At 54.3% G+C, this 18,747-nt stretch overlaps 1 protein-coding gene across 6 annotated transcripts in view; it reads right to left on the bottom strand.

Moving 5' to 3' along the window:
* The window catches only part of LOC308678228 (lysine-specific demethylase 6B-like), a 95,470-nt gene that overhangs the window by 41,274 nt on the left and 35,449 nt on the right, over positions 1-18,747 (bottom strand). For 4 of the 6 annotated variants that reach the window (XM_081345273.1, XM_081345278.1, XM_081345275.1 and 1 more), the window contains exons 3-4: positions 2,760-2,895; positions 967-1,093 (exon numbers count right to left, since the gene is read on the bottom strand). In XM_081345273.1, the coding sequence (XP_081201399.1) occupies positions 967-1,088 (122 nt within the window). In that variant the 5' untranslated portion in view covers positions 1,089-1,093; positions 2,760-2,895. Of the gene's footprint in view, positions 1-966; positions 1,094-2,759; positions 2,896-15,927; positions 16,207-18,747 lie in introns of those variants that run through there. The other 2 variants (XM_081345276.1, XM_081345277.1) reach the window with 2 other exon arrangements.

Genomic DNA, 18,747 nt, shown 5'->3' with positions numbered 1-18,747 from the left:
AGGTCCGGGTTGAACTGGTGTGTGTGTGTGTGTCCTTGGTGCTATAACCAGAGACCTGATTTTACGACATTCTTTTTTTGTGGTGGTCGTTAAGCGAATCCACCATCGTTAAGTGAGCATTGCAGCCATTAAGCAAAACAAAAACAAAAAATCAAACAACCCCATTGTTCGGAAAAGGTGTGGGGTTTTTTTCCCGGAAAAACGGCAATAAATACCCGTTTCCAGCAAAGAATACTGTCACATCGCTGTCACGGCTGTGGGATGCGGGCAAACGGCCGTAAATCCGGATCGGTTGCTAAGCGTCTAAATTGCGGCGGCCGTCGGAACTTTGAATCTGGCTGGTAAGTACCTTATTTTTTGGGGGGGGGCCCTCTGTCGTAACTTCAAATAGTTGCTAAGCAATAGGTCGTAAGTGGAGGACTATTTACTCTGCAGAGATCTGCACACGGGCCGGTCCTCGACACAAGATGACAATGGAGCCCGAAGTTTTCCGTCGCTAAGCGAGAGGGCTGTTAAGTGAGTTTTGCTCCATTGGACGACCGGGAGGGGGGAGGAGGGAGGGAGGGAGGGAGAATGCTGCAACGGTCGTACGTGTGAAAAATAAAAGGTACTTTGTTTTAGCGCCGTGATTGGAACTCTGGTCGCTAAACGAACGGCTGTAACTTGAGGACTGCCTCCGTGCCTGAGTTTATCGAGGAAGCTCAAAACTTCGGTACGAAAGTATTTTTTTGTTGTTGTTGCTTTGAACTTATTCTACGCCAATCGTTTTCCCCAACTTCGAAATTCTGAAATTTCAACTCGGAGAAAACAAGGGTTTTTGGAAGCCAAAATGAGTGGGGGGGGGTGGGGGGGGGAAGGGAGAAGGCAGCCAGGCTAGCTGAGACCCCAGGATCCCGGGACTTGCCCGCCTCCCCCTGCTACCCAAACCAGGGCTGTTCCTCGAACCCGCTCCCCAGCCCATAATACCTGCCCCCCGGGAGCCATGGGCGAGAATGGCACGACGTCCAGGCTCCGCTGCAACCCAGGTTGCCGAGTGAAAAAGGGTCCCGTCCAGCACGGACCCCTAACTGTTCCAATGTGCGATGCATCCAGTCTGCACAGGGGGAAGAAAAAAGATGGGGGGGGGAGTTGGGTTAGGGGACCGGCAGAGGATGGAGACACCCCCCTCCCGCACAGCCCCCCCTTTTTTTTACACCGTTGTGCTTCAGTTTAACTCTTTTATAATAATCACAATCATAAAGTTGGAAGGGACCTTGGAGGTCATCTAGTCCCGCCCCCTATTTTCCCCGAGTACCCACAAGTCTCTTCTCTTCGGTTGAAACGTCCCCGCTCTGATGGGCAGCCCGTCCGGGGGGGGGGGGTAACGAACGGTGGAATAATTAAAGGCCGCGGCAAGGCGGCAAGGCGGCAGGATGGGAGTTCTAGTCCTCCGTTATACTTAGGATGACATTTTTATCCTGGCTGGCTGGCTTTCTTTATAAGTAACTCCAGGTGTTGAAGGTACCGAATTACGCCGTCCAGCTTTCCCCACAACGGCCTTGTGAGGTGGGCTGGGATGAGGGTGGAGGACTGGCCCAGTCACCCAGCTGTCTTTCGTGCCTAAGGCAGGACTAGAACTCACCACCTCCCACTTTCTAGACCAGCACCGTAACCACTCAAACAAACTGGCTCTCCTTTGGCACCGACACAAATGGGGGATTTGGGGCCAAGAAAGGAAAGGCAAGCCATGTCTGAAGACGCACCGACCTAGTCGCCTGAAGTCCAGACAGCCCAGAAGGCCCAAATAATAGCTCCTTAATCAATGATATGAAACAAGAGGTCTCCAATCTTCGGAACTTTAAGACTTGGGGACTTCAACACCCAGAATTCCTCAGTCATGTTAAGACTGCTGGGCTTCAACTCCCAGAATTCCTCAGTCACGTTAAGACTGCTGGGCTTCAACTCCCAGAATTCCTCAGTCACGTTAAGACTTGGGGACTTCAACTCCCAGAATTCCTCAGTCACGTTAAGACTTGGGGACTTCAACACCCAGAATTCCTCAGTCATGTTAGGACTGCTGGGCTTCAACTCCCAGAATTCATCAGTCACGGTAAGACTGCTGGGCTTCAACTCCCAGAATTCCTCAGTCACGTTAAGACTTGGGGACTTCAACACCCAGAATTCCTCAGTCATGTTAAGACTGCTGGGCTTCAACTCCCAGAATTCCTCAGTCACGTTAAGACTTGGGGACTTCAACTCCCCGAATTCCTCAGTCACGTTAAGACTTGGGGACTTCAACACCCAGAATTCCTCAGTCATGTTAGGACTGCTGGGCTTCAACTCCCAGAATTCCTCAGCCAATTTAACACTGGTGGGCTTCAACTCCCAGAATTCCTCAGTCACGTTAAGACTGCTGGGCTTCAACTCCCAGAATTCCTCAGCCACTTTAAGACTTGGTGGGCTTCAACTCCCAGAATTCCTCAGCCAATTTAAGACTTGGTGGACTTCTACTCTCAACCTGGCTGAAGAATTCTGGCAGTTGGTCCCCAAGTCTTTAAAATGGCTGGGGAATTCTGGGAGTTGAAGTCAAGTTGCCAAGTTTGGAGACCCGTAGACCCGTGATACAAGACATACCTTCTGCCCATTTTATTAGTTGGGCCATTTGGTACTTTTGTTTGACCCCCCACCCCCACCCCTCCCCAATTCCCCATCCCTCATGCACCTGGAACCAACGTTACTCCTCCCCCGTCCCCAGCCCCCCCCCGAAGCCCACCCCTTACCTTTCTCCCACAGTGGACGCGTCTTCGTTCCCCACCCTCCACCCCCCCAGATCCAGGGGACGGGCGCCCCCCCAGCCGCTGGTAATTTAGGCCTCCTCTGGTCTAAAGCCTCCGGCGGTCACAGCCACATGTAATGCTGCAAGGGGAGATGGGGGTGAGGGTGGGAGAGAGGGAGGGAGGGAGAGAGAGAGAGAGAGGGAGAGAGAGAAGGAGGGAGGGAGGGAGAAAGAGCAGGAGGAGGAGAGAGAGAGAGAGGGAGAGAGAGAAGGAAGGAAGGAGAAAGAGGGAGAGGGAGAGAGAGAAAGGGGAGAGAGAGAAGGAGGGAGGGAGGGAGAAAGAGCAGGAGGAGGAGAGAGGGAAGGAGAGAGGGAGAGAGAGAAGGAAGGAAGGAGAAAGAGGGAGAGGGAGAGAGAGAAAGGGGAGAGAGAGAAGGAGGGAGGGAGGGAGAAAGAGCAGGAGGAGGAGAGAGGGAAGGAGAGAGGGAGAGAGAGAAGGAAGGAAGGAGAAAGAGGGAGAGAAAGGGGAGAGAGAGAAGGAGGGAGGGAGGGAGAAAGAGCAGGAGGAGGAGAGAGGGAAGGAGAGAGGGAGAGAGAGAAGGAAGGAAGGAGAAAGAGGGAGAGAAAGGGGAGAGAGAGAAGGAGGGAGGGAGGGAGAAAGAGCAGGAGGAGGAGAGAGAGAGGGAGAGAGGAAAGGAGAGCGGGAGAGAGAGAAGGAAGGAAGGAGAAAGAGGGAGAGGGAGAGGGAGGGAGGGGAGAGAGAGAAGGAAGGAAGGAGAAAGAGGGAGAGAGAGAGGGGGGAGGGAGAGAAGGAGGGAGGGAGAAAGAGCAGGAGGAGGAGAGAGAGAGGGAGAGAGGGAAGGAGAGAGGGAGAGAGAGAAGGAAGGAAGGAGAAAGAGGGAGAGAGAGAGAGAGGGAGAGAGAGAAGGAGGGAGGGAGGGAGAAAGAGCAGGAGGAGGAGAGAGAGAGGGAGAGAGGGAAGGAGAGAGGGAGAGAGAGAAGGAAGGAAGGAGAAAGAGGGAGAGGGAGAGGGAGGGAGGGGAGAGAGAGGAGGAGGGAGGGAGAGAGGAGAGAGAGAAGTTAAGTTTGCACATACACTTTGCACACACACACACCCCAAAAAAGTGTCTTCTGACAACCCCATTTCTCCACCGGGGCGCCTGCATCTGCCCACAGCCCAGGAGGGAGACGGCCTCAAGCCACCCACCAACGCCAAGGTTGAAAATAGCCCTTTCCCTCTTTCAGGGGGAACCTTTTGCACCCAGAGCCCCCACCCCCCCCCCAAAAAACGCGCAAAGCTTGTTAGGTTGTGTGAATGTGACTTTGGAGGTTGGAGGGGAGGGGGGCGGGGGAGAGAGAGAGAGCCAGGTCTGGAAAGCGCAGCAATTTTTCCCTTCCCGTTTTGCCGATAGCTTTCCTGCGCCTCCGACTGAGAGCGATGGGAGTTGTAGTCCAACGCATTCCTCTTTTTTTTTAAAAAAAAAAAAGAGGCAGAAAGGGGACGGGGCTGGTGGTGGGTAAAAAAAGCCAGGAATGCATACAATTTTCCTCCGGGGAACAGACCCAGGTTTGATCTTAGGCTTTCCAAAAAAGAAAAAAATAATCTCCCCCTCCCCAACACGCGGACACGCTTTCGGGAGCATTCACACGTAACGCCACCCCCCCTTTCCTCTGAACCCGCATCTACAAAAGCGTCGCTCCCGTCTCCTTTCTGCCGGACCTACTTCCAGCACGTGGAGGCGACCCCCCCCCCCGGGTCCAGCCCCGCAGAGGCGGAAGCGGCTGCTTTTTCCGCCGCCGCTCCGGGGTCGTCGTTCCCATCCCACGTTCCCAGCGACGCCGTCGGCTCCGGGCAGGAGAGGGTTAACCCTCGGCGGTGTTTATTCCCCCCTCCCATCAGCGCCAGGCCCCGCCTCCGAAGGGGGCGGCCACCTTCTGGCCCTGCCTCCAATGGGACGCCTGGCTTGGGAGCCGGGAGGCGTGGCCTCGTCTCCGCCCCGCCTCCCAGATTAACCCCTGCCTCGCCCCGGCGGTGTTTAGCCCAGCTTGCCTTGTGCTGGCTTTCTCCAGCCAGCCAGCCAGCCAATGGCGCCCCCTCCTCCCGACGGCCACCAATCATCTTTCGCCTTGATCTTCCAGAGGGGTCTGAAACCATAGAGATAAATGGGGAGGGAGGGGCGGCTGAGATCTGCCTCGCGGGGAGCGATTGCTGCTGCCTGGCCAGCTGGTGGCGGGGGGGGGGGGGGGGGGGAAGAGCCAGGCCAAAGAGAAGGCAATGGACTGGTGGACTTCAAGTCCCAGAATTCCTCAGCCAGGCATGCTGACTGAGGAATTCTGGGAGTTGAAGTCCACCCACCTTCAAGCGGCTTAAGGGTGAGAAAGACTGGCGGACAATTATCTTTTCATTGAGTTCTTGGAACCTGTATTTTCGATGCAGGACTTTTTATAGGCGAGTCCTCGAGTTATAACCGCTTATTTAGTGACCAAAGTTACAGCCGCGCTGAAAAAAGCGACTTACGATCGTTTTTCACACTTTATGACTGTTGCGGCATCAGGGGATCAAAATCCGGACTGCTTGGCAACTGACTCGCGTTTATGACGATTGCAGCGTCCCGGGGGGGGTGTCACGTTGATCCCCTTTTGCCACCTTCCGACAATCAAAGCCAGATTCACTTTACAACCGTAAGTGCTGGGGCAAAACTCACTTAATGACTGCCTCGCTTAGCAACGGAAATGTTGGACTCAGTTGTGGCTGGGGACTATCCGTCCCTCCTGGCAACTCTGGGAGAAGCACGGGTTGAACTCTAACTCCCATCATTCCCAGCCAGGGCAAAGCGTGGATAAGTGCATTATGGCTACAGCGTCACCCGGCTGGCTTTTACGCCTAAGGCAGAACTAGAACTCAAGACTCTGCTGCCTTAACATACCACCACCCTCCCCCCCCCACACACACAATGCAGCCGAACGCTTTTTATTGTTAAGCGAAACGCTTGCAAAGTCAGTTTGGCCCCATTTTAGGACATTTCTCGGCCCAGCTGGTTAAGCGAATCGCCCGAGTTAAAGTTAGCCACGCGGTCGTTAACTGAATCCATATGACTTTGCCCGGCAGAAGTTTTACAAAAGGGGATCGCGTGAATCCCCACCCCACCCTCGGGGACGCTCCAAGCGTCGTAAATACGAGTCGGTTCCCAAGCGTTTGAATTTTGATCATGTCGCCATGGGGAAAATGCTGCAACGGTCACGGGTGTGAAAAACGCTGTTTTTTCAAACCCGTTGTAACTTGGAACGGTCACTGGCCGACCTGTTGTTAAGCTGAGGACTCCTTGTAATACACACCTGGGATCGTGCGTCCAGTTTTGGTCCCCACCTTTGGAAAAAGGGCAGAGAAGAGCAACTAAGATGATTAAAGATGTTGGAATTGGGGATATCCAGTTTAACGAAGAGAAGGACGAGGGGGGACACGATAGCAGTCTTCCAATCTCTCAGGGGCTGCCCCAAAGAAGAGGGAGTCAAGCTATTCTCCAAAGCGCCCGAAGGCAGGAGAAGAAGCAATGGACGGAAACTAATCAAGGAGTGAAGCAACCTGGAACTAAGGAGAAACTTCCTGACAGAACAATTAACCCGTGGAACTCCTTGCCTCCAGAAGCGGTGAATGCTCCAACACCGGAAGTTTTTAAGAAGAGACTGGACAGCCATTTTGTCTGAAATGGTAGAGGGTTTCCTGCCTGAGCAGGGGGTTGGACTAGATGACCTCCAAGGTCCCTTCCAACTTTCTTCTTATTTATTTATTTATTTATTTATTTATTTATTTATTTATTTATTTATTTATTTATCTATTTATTTATTTTTAAAAGGCCTGGAGACTAAAAGATAGGAAGAACGGCTACGCGATTCGGGTCTGGCCAGTGTAGAGAAAAGAAGGACCGGGGGGGGGCGGGGGGGGAACAGGACCTGATAGCAGCCTTCCAGCATTTGAGGGGCTGCCCCAAAGAAGAGGGGTGTCGACTTATTTTCCAAAGCTCCCGAAAGCAGGACAAGAAGCCACGGACGGACACCAATCAAGGAGAGAAGCAACCCGGAACGGAGGAAAAACTTCCTAATTGTGAGGACAATAAAACCGGCGGAACTTCAGACGTCGTGGCTGCTCCATCGCTGGAGGCTTTTCAGAAAAGATCGCGGACCACCCTTTGTCTGAAGTGGGACTAGAAGACCTCCAAGGTCCCCCCCTTCCGGCTCCATTCGGATTTGTAGCCTGCTGCTTTAACCGCTAGGCCAAACGGGCCCCTTTTTCAGCTCCCTCCACCTTTCCATCCGTAAAATGGGCAGAGGGGCCAGCTCAGCGAAGTAACTCTGCGGATCAATGAACCATTTTTTCTTTCCCGCCCCCTCCACGCCAGGACGCAACCTGGCTTGGCCTGCCTCTCCCACCCCCTTCCGATTCGACCGGCGGTTTGGGGAACTGCGTTTCTCCCACGCCGCCAGGAGACCCCCCTGCGGGACGGGAAAGGGGGGGGCGGTGTCCACCCCCAGCGCCTGTGACTCACCCATCCCTGTCCCGCGCCCTGCCAGAAATCTTGAGCCAGACGGAGGCAGCGGCCAGGCCATCTTTGGTGTGGTCAGGACTGGCTTTTTATAACCAGACGCTATCGTGGGAACCCACCCACCTCGCCAGGCTGAGTAAAGAAAGCCTGGCGATGTGTGTGTGTGTGTGTGTGTGTGTGTGTGTGTTTGTATGTGTATGTCTCGTCTTCCCGGTCCCCAGATGTGGCTGCGACCGTGGCTATTTCTGGAAAAGCCCAGAGCTAAGTTTGGCTCCCAGGCGGGCAGAGTGGCTGCGGTTGTTGCAACGGGCCAGTGCCAGGGCCTTGCGCGTTGCACGCCTGCCAAGCAGCCCGAGTGGAGAGAAACGGGAAGCGAGCAGCTGACAGGACTTCCCGGCACGCCTCCGGAGGAGGGAAGTGGCGGGGCCAAGTCACCAACAGCCCCATCGCCGGTTGGCTTGTGCAACGAAGAACGAAGTGTGACTGGCACGGTGTGACGGGCACGCAGACTCCGGAGCGGGGATGAATCACCCCAAGCGTGCAAAGATCAAGTCACGTATGAAGAGGCTCTTAGGGGGTGGGGGGGGGAGAAGACCTTTCGCCCCTGGGGGGCGATGTGGCCAAAGGCTACGGGGAACCAACGCCTTTCCTGCGCTCTGAAATCTGTAAGAGAATAACGGAGTTGGAAGGGAGCTCAGAGGTCTTCTAGTCCAACCCCCCCCCACACGCTCAAGCGGGAGACGCTAGACTGTTTCAGACAGATGGTTGGTCCAATGATCTCTTCTTAAAAGAGGAGGAGGAGGAGGAGGAGGAGGAAGAGGAAGAGGAGGAGAAATAATAACAGAATAACAGAAGGGACCTTGGAGGTCATCTAGTCCAGCCCGCTGCTCAAGCAGGAGACCCTAGACCGTTTCAGACAAACGGCTGTCCAGTCTCTTCTTGAAACCCTCCAGTCATGGAGCACCCACAACTTCTGGAGGGAAGCTGTTCCACTGAAGAGCAGTTGCAGGGATTGGGTGTCTACTTTAACAAAATGAAGGACTGGGTGGCGGGGGGGGGGGGCGACATAATAGCAGAATTCCAATATTTGAGGAGCTGCCCCAAAGAAGAGGGTGGGGGGTGTCAAGTTATTCTCCAAAGCCCCCTGAAGGCAGGACAAGAAGCAACGGATGGAAACTCACCAAGGAGAGAAGCAACCTGGAACTAAGGAGAAACTTCCTGATGCCGAGAATAATAATAATTTAATTTCTATACCGCCCTTCTCCCGAAGGACTCAGGGTGGTGTACAGGGCAATACAATAAAATACAACATACAAAAATTAAAAAAATATTAAATATTACAGCCCAATTCAATACATTAATACAATAACATTAAAATACCCCTAAACCCATCAGACCAGGCCGGCTTGTTCAAATAAATATGTTTTTAGGTCACGTCGGAAGGAGCAGTTAACCAGTGGAACAGCTGGCCACCAGAAGTTGTGGGTGCTCCATCACTGGAGGTTTTTAAAAAGAGATCGGACAAACATTTGTTTGAAATGGTACAAGGTTTCCTGATTGAGCAGAGGGCTGGACTAGATAGAAGACCTCCGAGGTCCCTTCCGACTGTGTTATTCTTTCATTACTACAGTCGTCCTCAACGGCTCATTCAGTGTCCCTTCAAAGCAGGGGTGTCAAACTCAATTTCATTGAGGGCCACATCAGCATTGCGGTTGCCCTCGGGGGGCCGGGTGGGTATGGCCAGGGTGGGCGCAGCTGGAGTGCGTATGGCCTACTGGGTGGGCATGGCCAGCTCTACATCGCTGGCATCAAGGGTGCCTGTGGGGGCCTGGGCAGGAGTGGGACAGATCTGGGGGTCTCTGGCGGAAGGAGGGTCTCTGGGCCAGGGCCAAGGCAGCGGGGGCCGTTCCCTCACTGTTTCCAGGATGACTTCGGGGGCCACATGAAACCACTTCGCGGGCCGGATCTGGCCCCCGGGCCTTGTGTTTGACATGTCTGCTTCAAAGTCACAACCGCACTGACAAAAATGACTCACAACCATTTCTCACACTTACAACGTTGCAGCATCCCCTTGGCCGGGAGATCGAAATTCAGACACTCAGCCACTGGCTCCTATTTACGACGGCTGCCGTGTCCCGGGGGTCACGTGATCCCCTTTTGGCGAGCTTCCGACAAACAAGGGGGAAGCCAGGCTCGCAAGCCGGCCGCGTGATTCACTGAACAACCGCAGCGGTTCGCTTAGCAACGGCGGCGAGAAAGGTCGTAAAATGGAGCCAAGTTCACTTAACCGCGTTCTCAGTCCGCAACGGAGCAATTTGAGGCTCCGTTGCGGTCCTGCATTCTGTTCTGGTCGACGACACAGGCGCTCTACCCCACGCGCTCAGCTCGTAGAAGCGCGCCGAGCGCTGGACGGCGCACGCTTTAGAAGGCAAGGTCTCTGGGACGCCCGTTTCATAAGCTCGTCGCGTCGCGCCAGGTTTTCCTCGCATTGCAACGGTGCGCTCTTTTCGCGCCTCTCACGCGCACGGCGAATCGAGGCCCACGCGACCGAGCACGGGAGAGCCGCTCACCGGTCCTCCTGGGTAGATCCGCGTGACGCACAGGGGCAGCGCATCCCCCCCCCCGAGAAGTCAGGAGACATCCAGGAACCCCCGTTGCAGATCTATCTGTACGGTCTGCCCTTGAAGGACTCCAACTGGTTTTCCGTCCAGAAATTGGACCGCAAAGCCTGGCCAGCTGCTCCTTCTATTTACAATTCCAAATTCCAATTCTCTGGAATTTTTCCAAGCTGGAGTGTATGTGTGTGTGTGAGAGAGAGAAAGAGAGAGAGTGGGGGTGGGGAGGAAGAGGACTCCCGGCGCTTTGGTTTGGCTGTTTGTGCGAACGGGTTTGGTCAGGACATTTTTCCTTTCTGCAACTTGGCTTTCTTTGCCACCATGGAGAAGGTGGCCCGGAGAGTCAACAATCGCAACAAAGCGACCAGGATTCCTGAAATATCTCGCTTCCGTGCGCCAAGCCCTACGTGTCCCGTTGTCTTTCCACCAACACAGGGCCGCGAAGCGCTGCCTGCGCGCAGTCGGAGGCGCTGCACGCCCCAGCCCTGCCTGTTCGTGCAATCTCTCTGCGCGCTCAGCCTGGGAAACTGCGCACACGTTCAGGATGTTCGCCTGTCTACCTGCCGTGATGTGCACACCACACACGCGCCCTCTTTCTCCCTTTCTATCTCTCGCCAATGCCCACGAACATCACAAGATGCACGCATGACACTGGGAGCGCTCTTCCCCCCGCCCACCTCCTCCTCTAACCCATTCACACGTTCTCTGATTTAAATCCAGGCAGCCTTCCCTGCGCACCGCGTACTGTGGGGTTTTGCAGCTCAGCCCTGATGAAATGGTCAAAGGGATCAAGAAATCACACACACGCAACCTCCTGGAAGCCGGTTTCCACCCTACTCCCCCCACCCCACACCCCAGACCGGCATTCACGGGCAAGCCTAGATTTGCACACCTGATACAAGCGACCCTTGTGCAAATTGATTGGGTGAGTTGCATTGAGGGCTGATTTGCTTCCAGGTCCCGTTCAAGGTTCTGTCTGTCCCTTTTTAAAACTCTCTGTGGTTATTTGAAGGACCATCCTTTCCCGGTTGCATCCACGTGACCCACCAGAGCGGGGAGGCGGGGGGATGTTAGGGGGGGATCTCCTCTCTTAAGGAGGCCCATCTGGTGGGACCAAGAAGGGCCTTCTCGGGGGTGGCTCCCGCCCTGTAGACCAGAGGTCCCCAACCTTTGGGGCACCAGGGACCCCCGGTTCCGTGGAGGGAGGTTTTTCCGCGGACTGGAGGGGGCCTGGTTTTGTGTGCTGCCAGCATCCCACAGACGGGGCTTTGCTTGTTTGTGCGGACCGGTTGTTAGCATGCCGCGGCCTGGTACCGGTTCGCAGACTGGGCGGTTGGGGACCTCTGCGGTGGACCATCATCCCTGCAGAGATAAAACTGGAGCCCACTTTGACGCTCTTCCCCCAAAAAAACCCCCGAAGTCCTGATTTTGCCAGTGGACCTGGGGACCCCAAAGTGATATGGACCCCATCAAGCGGTAGGTTGGATTGTCGCCAGAAGGGTTGGTGTGTGTGTGTGTGTGTGTGTGTGTTATCGTGGTGTATATTGGCGGCGTTTCTGTAACCCACCCTGGGTCACCGTGAGCGAGTTGGAAAGCCTCGTAATCTTTATATATATATATATATATATACACACACACAGACAGTCCTTGACTTACAGCAGTTAAATAATAAATAAGCTGGGACTGTGTCCTGCCTAACTGCCTTCCTCGGGCATGGCGGACGGGCATGGCGGTCCAGCCCTGGCAGAATTGGGGAGCCCCTGTGCATTGTGGGTAACTGGGGATCTTGCCCGCCTGGGGAGGAAGGGAAGAAGTGACACACAAGCCCTCCCCCTCAAAAAAAAGAACGACCAGCAGATCCTCGAAACCCTGCCAACAAACCCCAGCTCCGTGGTCACGCGGGTGTGCCCGCTGCCCCCCTGTATGCAGAGGCCGCTCCACCCTGCTTCACCCGAACCCCGTTGCACCTCGCCCCCCCATGCGCGATCCCCGCATGGCACAGAGAATTCTGGGTAAGCAGAGAGGCTCCCCGCCTGTTTGGCGCATGCTCCTGGCCCACCACCCCGTACGGCAGGTTGGTGATGCGCTGGGGATTTCCACCTCCTGCGCTTCCAGGAAGGTGAACCCGGAGCATCAGAGGGCTCTCTCTGGTAAGGAAAGGGGCAGAAGAGTTTGTACCCTTGGTTTTTCCCCCCCCCCCACAAAGGCACCCCGTTTCCCTGCACCCGGGACACGGCCGGCGCTCCCCGAGACCCCGTAACACAACAGGCTGATTTGGCCAGGTCAGCAATTCTTCCGGGGTGGGCTGGTGTTGTTGGGTGGCGGGCTTCCCCCCACCCACGTTGCCAGGCTCAGCGTTTTGGGCGCTGGCCCTACGCAACTTCCTCCCCGCGGCCACTTCTCCGAAACAAGAAAAAAAAAAGAAATTTTCAGCTCCAAGTTGTGCGGATTTACAAGAAAAAGGAACTTCGGAGGACGCAAACAGGCAGAAACCGCAAAGGAAACAGCAATTCAGAAGCCTGGAGGGGTGGAGGGGGGGGGTAAGTGTGTATACAAGCATTATGCTCTGGGGGTGGATGGGTGGAGGAAAGTTTTGCAAAATAAGTGGGAATACTTCCCGGTCATATGTGCGAGCAAAAGTGCAAGCGTGCAAGGATAGGCGAGACGTGAATGCTGCGTTCTAGAATATAGGGAGTCCTCGCCTTAACGGCCGCAATTCAGCCTAAAAATTCTGGGTCTAAGCGAGGCGTTTCTTCAAGTAAGCTTCGGCCTGGTTTCTTGCCGCAGTCCTTAAGTGAATCCCCGCGATTCTTAAGCGAGTCGCAGGGACGTTAAGCGGATCTGGCTTCGCTGCTTGGAAGGTTGCAAAAGGGGATCACGGGACGCCCTCCAGGAGAGTGCCACCGTCATAAAGACGAGTCGGTTGGTTGCCAGGCATCCGAATTTCGATCCCGCGCTGACGGGGGCGCTGCCACGGACGCAAGCGGGAGAAACCGATCCTAAGGTGGTGGTGTTTTTTTCCCCCGGACCGTGGTAACTTCAAGCGGTTAGCGCTGAAGCAACGGTTGTATGTCGAGGACCCGTCGTGTGGATGCGCGGCAGGCTTAGGGAGAAACTCACGGAAAAGTGGGAGGGAAAGTGGGATCGGCGGTAGCGTCCTCCAGGATGCAGAGCTCGGATTTGTCTTTTTTTAGAGGCAGTGGGTAGTGGGGGAGGGGGAGGGGCATAGGGCGCCTCTGGTGTGTAAGCGGGTGTGATTCACGCAACACAAAAGCTTACCAGAATAGCTATGTCAGCACTGAGTCAGCGCCAGCAAGGACACCACCCCTTCTTCGTTTCCCCCCCCCCCGAAAAGGGCTGAATATAGGGGGAGGTAGGAGCATGGGGGGGCCGCCACCCCTCCCGGTTTTCCTGTTTTCACACCCAACTACGAGACCGCACACGCTCTCCCAGACGCGCGGGACAATCCACATCAGCCGGGAAAACGCACCGCCCGTTCAACACGCACACAGGGGTTGTACGCTGCTGTCGTCACAAAGAGGAAGAAGAGAGACACGGGTTGTTGTCAAAGGCACAGCGGGGTTCTCGAAAGCCACCCACCTTGGTTGTCACGACACAATAAGCCCCCGAGGAATGACCAATTTCACACACACACACACACACACACACAGAGACAGATTCAAACAACCCCAGCCACTGCGCGCACATCACAACATCCCTGCCCTTTGACTAACCCAACAACTTGGCACAACCCCCGAATGAGATTCCTGACGCCGCACAAACAGCAATACGGACAGTCCTCGGCTTACAGCAGTTCACTTAGTCACCGTTCAAAGTTACAACGGCCCTGGGGAAAAAAGCGACTTAGGACTGTTTTTCACCCTTACGGCCGTCGCCGCATCCCCGTGATCATGGGATCAAAATTCAGACGCTTGGCAACAGACTCATATTTATGACGGCCGCAGTGTCCTGGAGTCATGTCATCAGATCTCTCTCTCTCTCTCTCTTTTTCTCTTTTTCTCTCTCTCTCTCTTTTTTCCCCTCCCTCCCTCTCTCTCCCTCTCTAACTCTCTCTCTCTTTCACTCTCTCTCTCTCTCTTTTTCTCTTTTTCTCTCTCTCTCTTTTTTCCCCTCCCTCACTCTCTCTCCCTCTCTCTCTCTCTTTCACTCTCTCTCTCTCTCTCTTTCTGTTTCTCTCTATCTCTCTTTTTTCCCCTCCCTCCCTCTCTCTCCCTCTCTAACTCTCTCTCTCTTTCGCTCTCTCTCTCTCTCTCTCTCTCTCTCTCTTTTTCTGTTTCTTTCTATCTCTCTTTTTTCCCCTCCCTCCCTCTCTCTTACTCTCTCTCTCTCTCTCTTTCTTGCTCTCTCTCTCTCTCTTTCTCTCTCTGTCTCCCTCCCTCTCCCCCCCACACGCGCACACACACACACTGTGCATGTGTGTGGGTGTTGTGAGGCGATAGGGAGAAGCAGAGAACATGATGCACAAAAGCTGACGGGATGCACAGTGCGGTTGGGAGTTGTGTGACTGCCTCCTCCTCCTCCTCCTTTCCAAGAAAGGTCAGCCTGACAAAAACGCGCAACTCACCCGATGTGCGTTTCATGCAGGCGCAGGCCTCGCACCAGGCAAAGGTCGGGAATTACAGCGCAGGAAAGCCCCTTCGCCAGGTTGATAGATCAAGCTCTGGGCTGGGGAATCCCCTCCTCGTTCTGCCCATTCTTCCCCCTTCTTCTGTCTCCATCCATATCAGAAAGAGAAACCGGACCCACAGTTTGAGCACAATTTTCTCTTGCTAAGCCAGACGGCTGTTGAGTCGGTTTTTGCCCCGTTTTGCAACCTTCCTTGCCACCGTTGCTAAGTGAACCGCTGCAGTCGTTCAGCGAGTCAGGCTTCGCTGTCGGAAGGTCGCAAAAGGGGATCCCAGGATCCCAGGGCAGGGCGACTGTCATAAGGCCAAGCGTCTGAATTTTGGTCACGTGACCAGGGGGATGCTGCGAGGTCGTAAGTGTGAAAAAAAAAGGTCGTAAATCCCCTTTTCCAATGCCACTGTCACTTCAAAACGTCATTAAGTGAATTGTTATAAGTCGAGAACTAGCTGTACGTTGGGGAGAAATTTACGTGTCCCAGTACAATAATTGAGCATCGATGTTCGCCCGGAGGCACCCAGAGGATATTAATCTTAACACCACCAAAAGTCGACACAAGCCCGCCCCTCCAGAGATGGGTGACAGTTCCCAGAATTCCCAACTATCCTGGCAGGAAGAACGGGGAATTTGGGAATTGTGGTCTCAACAACACACCAGAAAGAGAACAGCAAGTTATCAAAAGCTGCCTCAAAGTTACAAAATAGTTCCAAAGTCCAAGATTTGGGGAGGAGAGAAGAGAATTACAGACACACAAACAGCTTCAACACAACACGGCCCAGGCACAAAGTTGACACTCTGCGGCCTTGGTCCGTTAACCACCGGCCATGACCTCACAACCCCAAGAGGTGCACCCACAGCGTGCTCTGTGGGAATGTGCTGGTGAAGAGAATCACCCCTCTCCAGACCGTTCGGTATTGACAGCCACAACCTCTATAAACCACACACACAAAAAAAAACAACATGTAGAGACCTGTCCATGTGCCCTTAGGTGAATCCTGCTCTCTTAACACGCAAAAAGTGTGGCCAACGGGTTAAGAACAACAACAAAAACAACAATGTCAGCACGCATGGGTCAAAGACATCAACCCACAATACCCGATCCAAATTGGTGACGGTCCAAGAGGATCCAACAGGGTGAGGCACTTGAACTGTGAGCCTCATTAAATTACAACACAACCGCACAAGTCTTCCGCGTACATGTGCCGTATAGGGAGGAAAGAAAGACAAGATCCTTGTACACAGACACACACTGAGACACACACACACACACACACAAACACACGGAGACACCCTCGCTCCCCTGCTCACACATCTCCCCCTCCACACAAACACACACAGAAACACATACACACAGGCGGCAGAAAGGCCTTACCTCCTGGCACACAAAGGGTGGACGTGAGAGGCGTGGCGCTGTCACGTCGGTGAAGTGTCCCCGCCGGAGTGTTTACTAGTGCCGTGGTGCCTGGACTAATGTGCAACAGGGACATACTAGGAGAATGTCACTTGTAACTCCTTTCCGCTGGTGTGTGTCTTTCTCTCTCCTCCCTTCCCTTATCCTCCCCCCCCCTCCCAGGCCACCATGTGGGGTTCGGGGTTCCTGCCAAGTCAGTGGAGCATGTGTGTGGGGTAAATTCCGGCCACAAAGTGACTCAGCCACTTCCCTCCCCCGGAAAATTTGTCCCGGTTTAAAGGGCTAGAATGACTTCATCAACCCCACATGTCTAGGTCCCTCCTCCGTCGCCACTTCTTCAAAAGCCCTGCCCTGCTAGGGAATCCCAGCCTGCTTTACTCCCGTGTGCGCCTCGGTGGCGCAGCGCTTGCTCAATCCTCACGAAGATTCCCAAGCCAAACCAAGAGCAGCACAAACTTCACGCGACGGAGACTGCCGTGCCGTGGCATAACTAGAGGCCCAGATAGTCTAGGTTTGAATGCACGAGAGGGATCCAGGTGGTACAGGTAGTCCTCGACTTATGACCACAATGGAGCCCAAAGGTTCTGTCGCTAAGCGAGGGCAGCGGTTTTGTTAAGCAGGCGTTGACCCCATCTGACGACCTCTCTTGCCGCAGTTGTAAAGTTAGTCGCAGGGTTGCTAAAGGTCGCAAAAGGGGATCACGTCACACACACACAGAGACACACACACACACACACTCGGGACATTGCAGCCGTCACAAATACAAGTCAGTTGCCAAGCCTCTGGATTTTGATCACGTGACCAGAGAAATGCTGAAAGGGTCATAAATGCGAAAAACTAATCTTAGGTTGTTTTTTGTCCTGTGGTATTGTAATTTCGAATGCTCACTAAACAAACTGTTGTAAGTTGAGGATCACCTGTACGCAACTGGCGTGTTTTCTTGGTGGAGTGTTCCATGCGCGTGTGTGAAAAGGACAACCACAGAGGCACGCTCAGTAAACGCACAACTGCACACGCTACTAGACCAAGCCTCGGATCCAAGGACAACGAAGACAAACACGCCAGCAATGTCACACCGCACATACCACCAAAAGGTCATTCACTGCCGTGCCCCTGTACACGGTCTACATGGGCCTACACCCCATAATGGCACAACCGTGGAAGAGTCCCTCCTGTTCCATCACACGCCTTCAAGCGGGCTGATGGCAAAAGATGCCGGCTCCTGTCCTTCTCTGCCATGTCCCGAAGGAGCAGCCACGGAACAAGAACCCGGCATCTTTTGTGTCGCGCGAACCCCCGTCTTCTCCACGCCAGCCCGCCATTCCCCGCCCCTCCAGGTGCCAAGCAGGGCAAGGAAACGGCGGAAGCATTGCCAAAGCAACCGTTAAACAATTGTAAGGAAAGAGGGGGGGGGAAATAAAAGAATTTGGCCGTGCCAGCAAAGTACACCAGGATTGTGCCAGCTCCTGTCGGCGCTGCGGCAGCAGCCCGTGCTCACGTCATCAGACCTGTAACCGTTTCCCTGCTGGATCCGGAGAGATTCTCGGGGCAGCTTCAGCCCGCCTGCCAGCCTGGAGAAAATGTGCTTCAGGCACCGTAACTGCGCACCGAACAAAACCAAAGTGGCCAGGGTGTGCGTGTGTACACAAGAATCCCTGCTTGCTCAGCCTCACAGAAGGCAAACAAACTGGGTACAGAGTTCCACTTTTCACGGCGTGTCTAGAGGACTTGCGCGACCAACCTCTCCCAGCTACGACGATACAAATGTCTGCCACTTTGTGGTTCGCAAGCCTGCGCGGAGAGAGAGCGCCCCCGCAGGGGCACTTTCCTGTCTGGCACTTTAGGACTACATCTCCCATCATTTGACCCCCCAGCACTTGTGCAGGGGATAGCTGGATTAGGGATAGCTGATCAAGACGCTACGGTACCGTACAGGTAGTCCTCGACATACGGGCGTGATTGAGCCCAAACTTTCTGTTGTTAAGCCAGACAGACGTTAAATGGGTTTTGCTCCATTTTTACGATCTTTCCGGCTTCAGGGAATCACTCCAACTGTTCATAACATGGTCCCCCATGGACTTGGCTCTTCAGAGAGTCGCAAGAGAGGATCGCCTGACCCCAGGGCACCGCAACCATCATAAATATGAGTCCGTCACCAAGCGTCTGAACTTCAACCACACGGCCACGGGGAAGCGGCCGCGGGCGCCAAGGGTGAAAAAAAATGGTCCTGAATCCCTTTTGTGTCACTTCAAATGGTCACTAAGTGAACCGCTGTAAGTCAAGGACTACCTGTTAAAAAAAGAGAAGAGGTGCGTGCGCACTCCAAGAGGACAGAGAAACACGTGTACACGCATCTTTTCGGTCGGGGGGGGGGTTCCATGTTTACAATGTCCAAAGGGGGTCACCCTCATTCCGGGAACCCTCCAGAGCAACAGGGGCAGGATACAGACACGAATCCTCACCCGTACTCTGGCCATCTTTTGATCGCCGCGCATTGCAAAAGGAGCACGTGCGGCGAGGTCGCACTTCCCAGGAGGCTTTTGGGTAAAAAAAAAACAACAAAAAAAAACAGGCACCCCGGAGAAACTGGGACGTTTGTCTGGGGGCCCGGCTCGAGAGGTAAGGCAAAATAAGGCAGCAGGCGGTGTGTGTGTGTGTGTGTTAATTGTTTGTTCTCTCCAACAAGGAGCCATTTAAGGTCACAACGGCTGCTTGGGGAAGCATTTGAGTGAGTCACTGGCTCACTCCGGCGTATTCCGTCCTCCTCCTCCTCCTCCTCCT

The sequence above is a fragment of the Vipera berus genome, assembly GCF_964194415.1.
Source record: "Vipera berus genome assembly, chromosome: Z".
Taxonomy (NCBI): Eukaryota; Metazoa; Chordata; class Lepidosauria; order Squamata; family Viperidae; genus Vipera; species Vipera berus.
The sequence above is the reverse complement of the archived record's forward strand: the minus strand, read 5'-3'. Positions and strand labels throughout refer to the sequence as shown.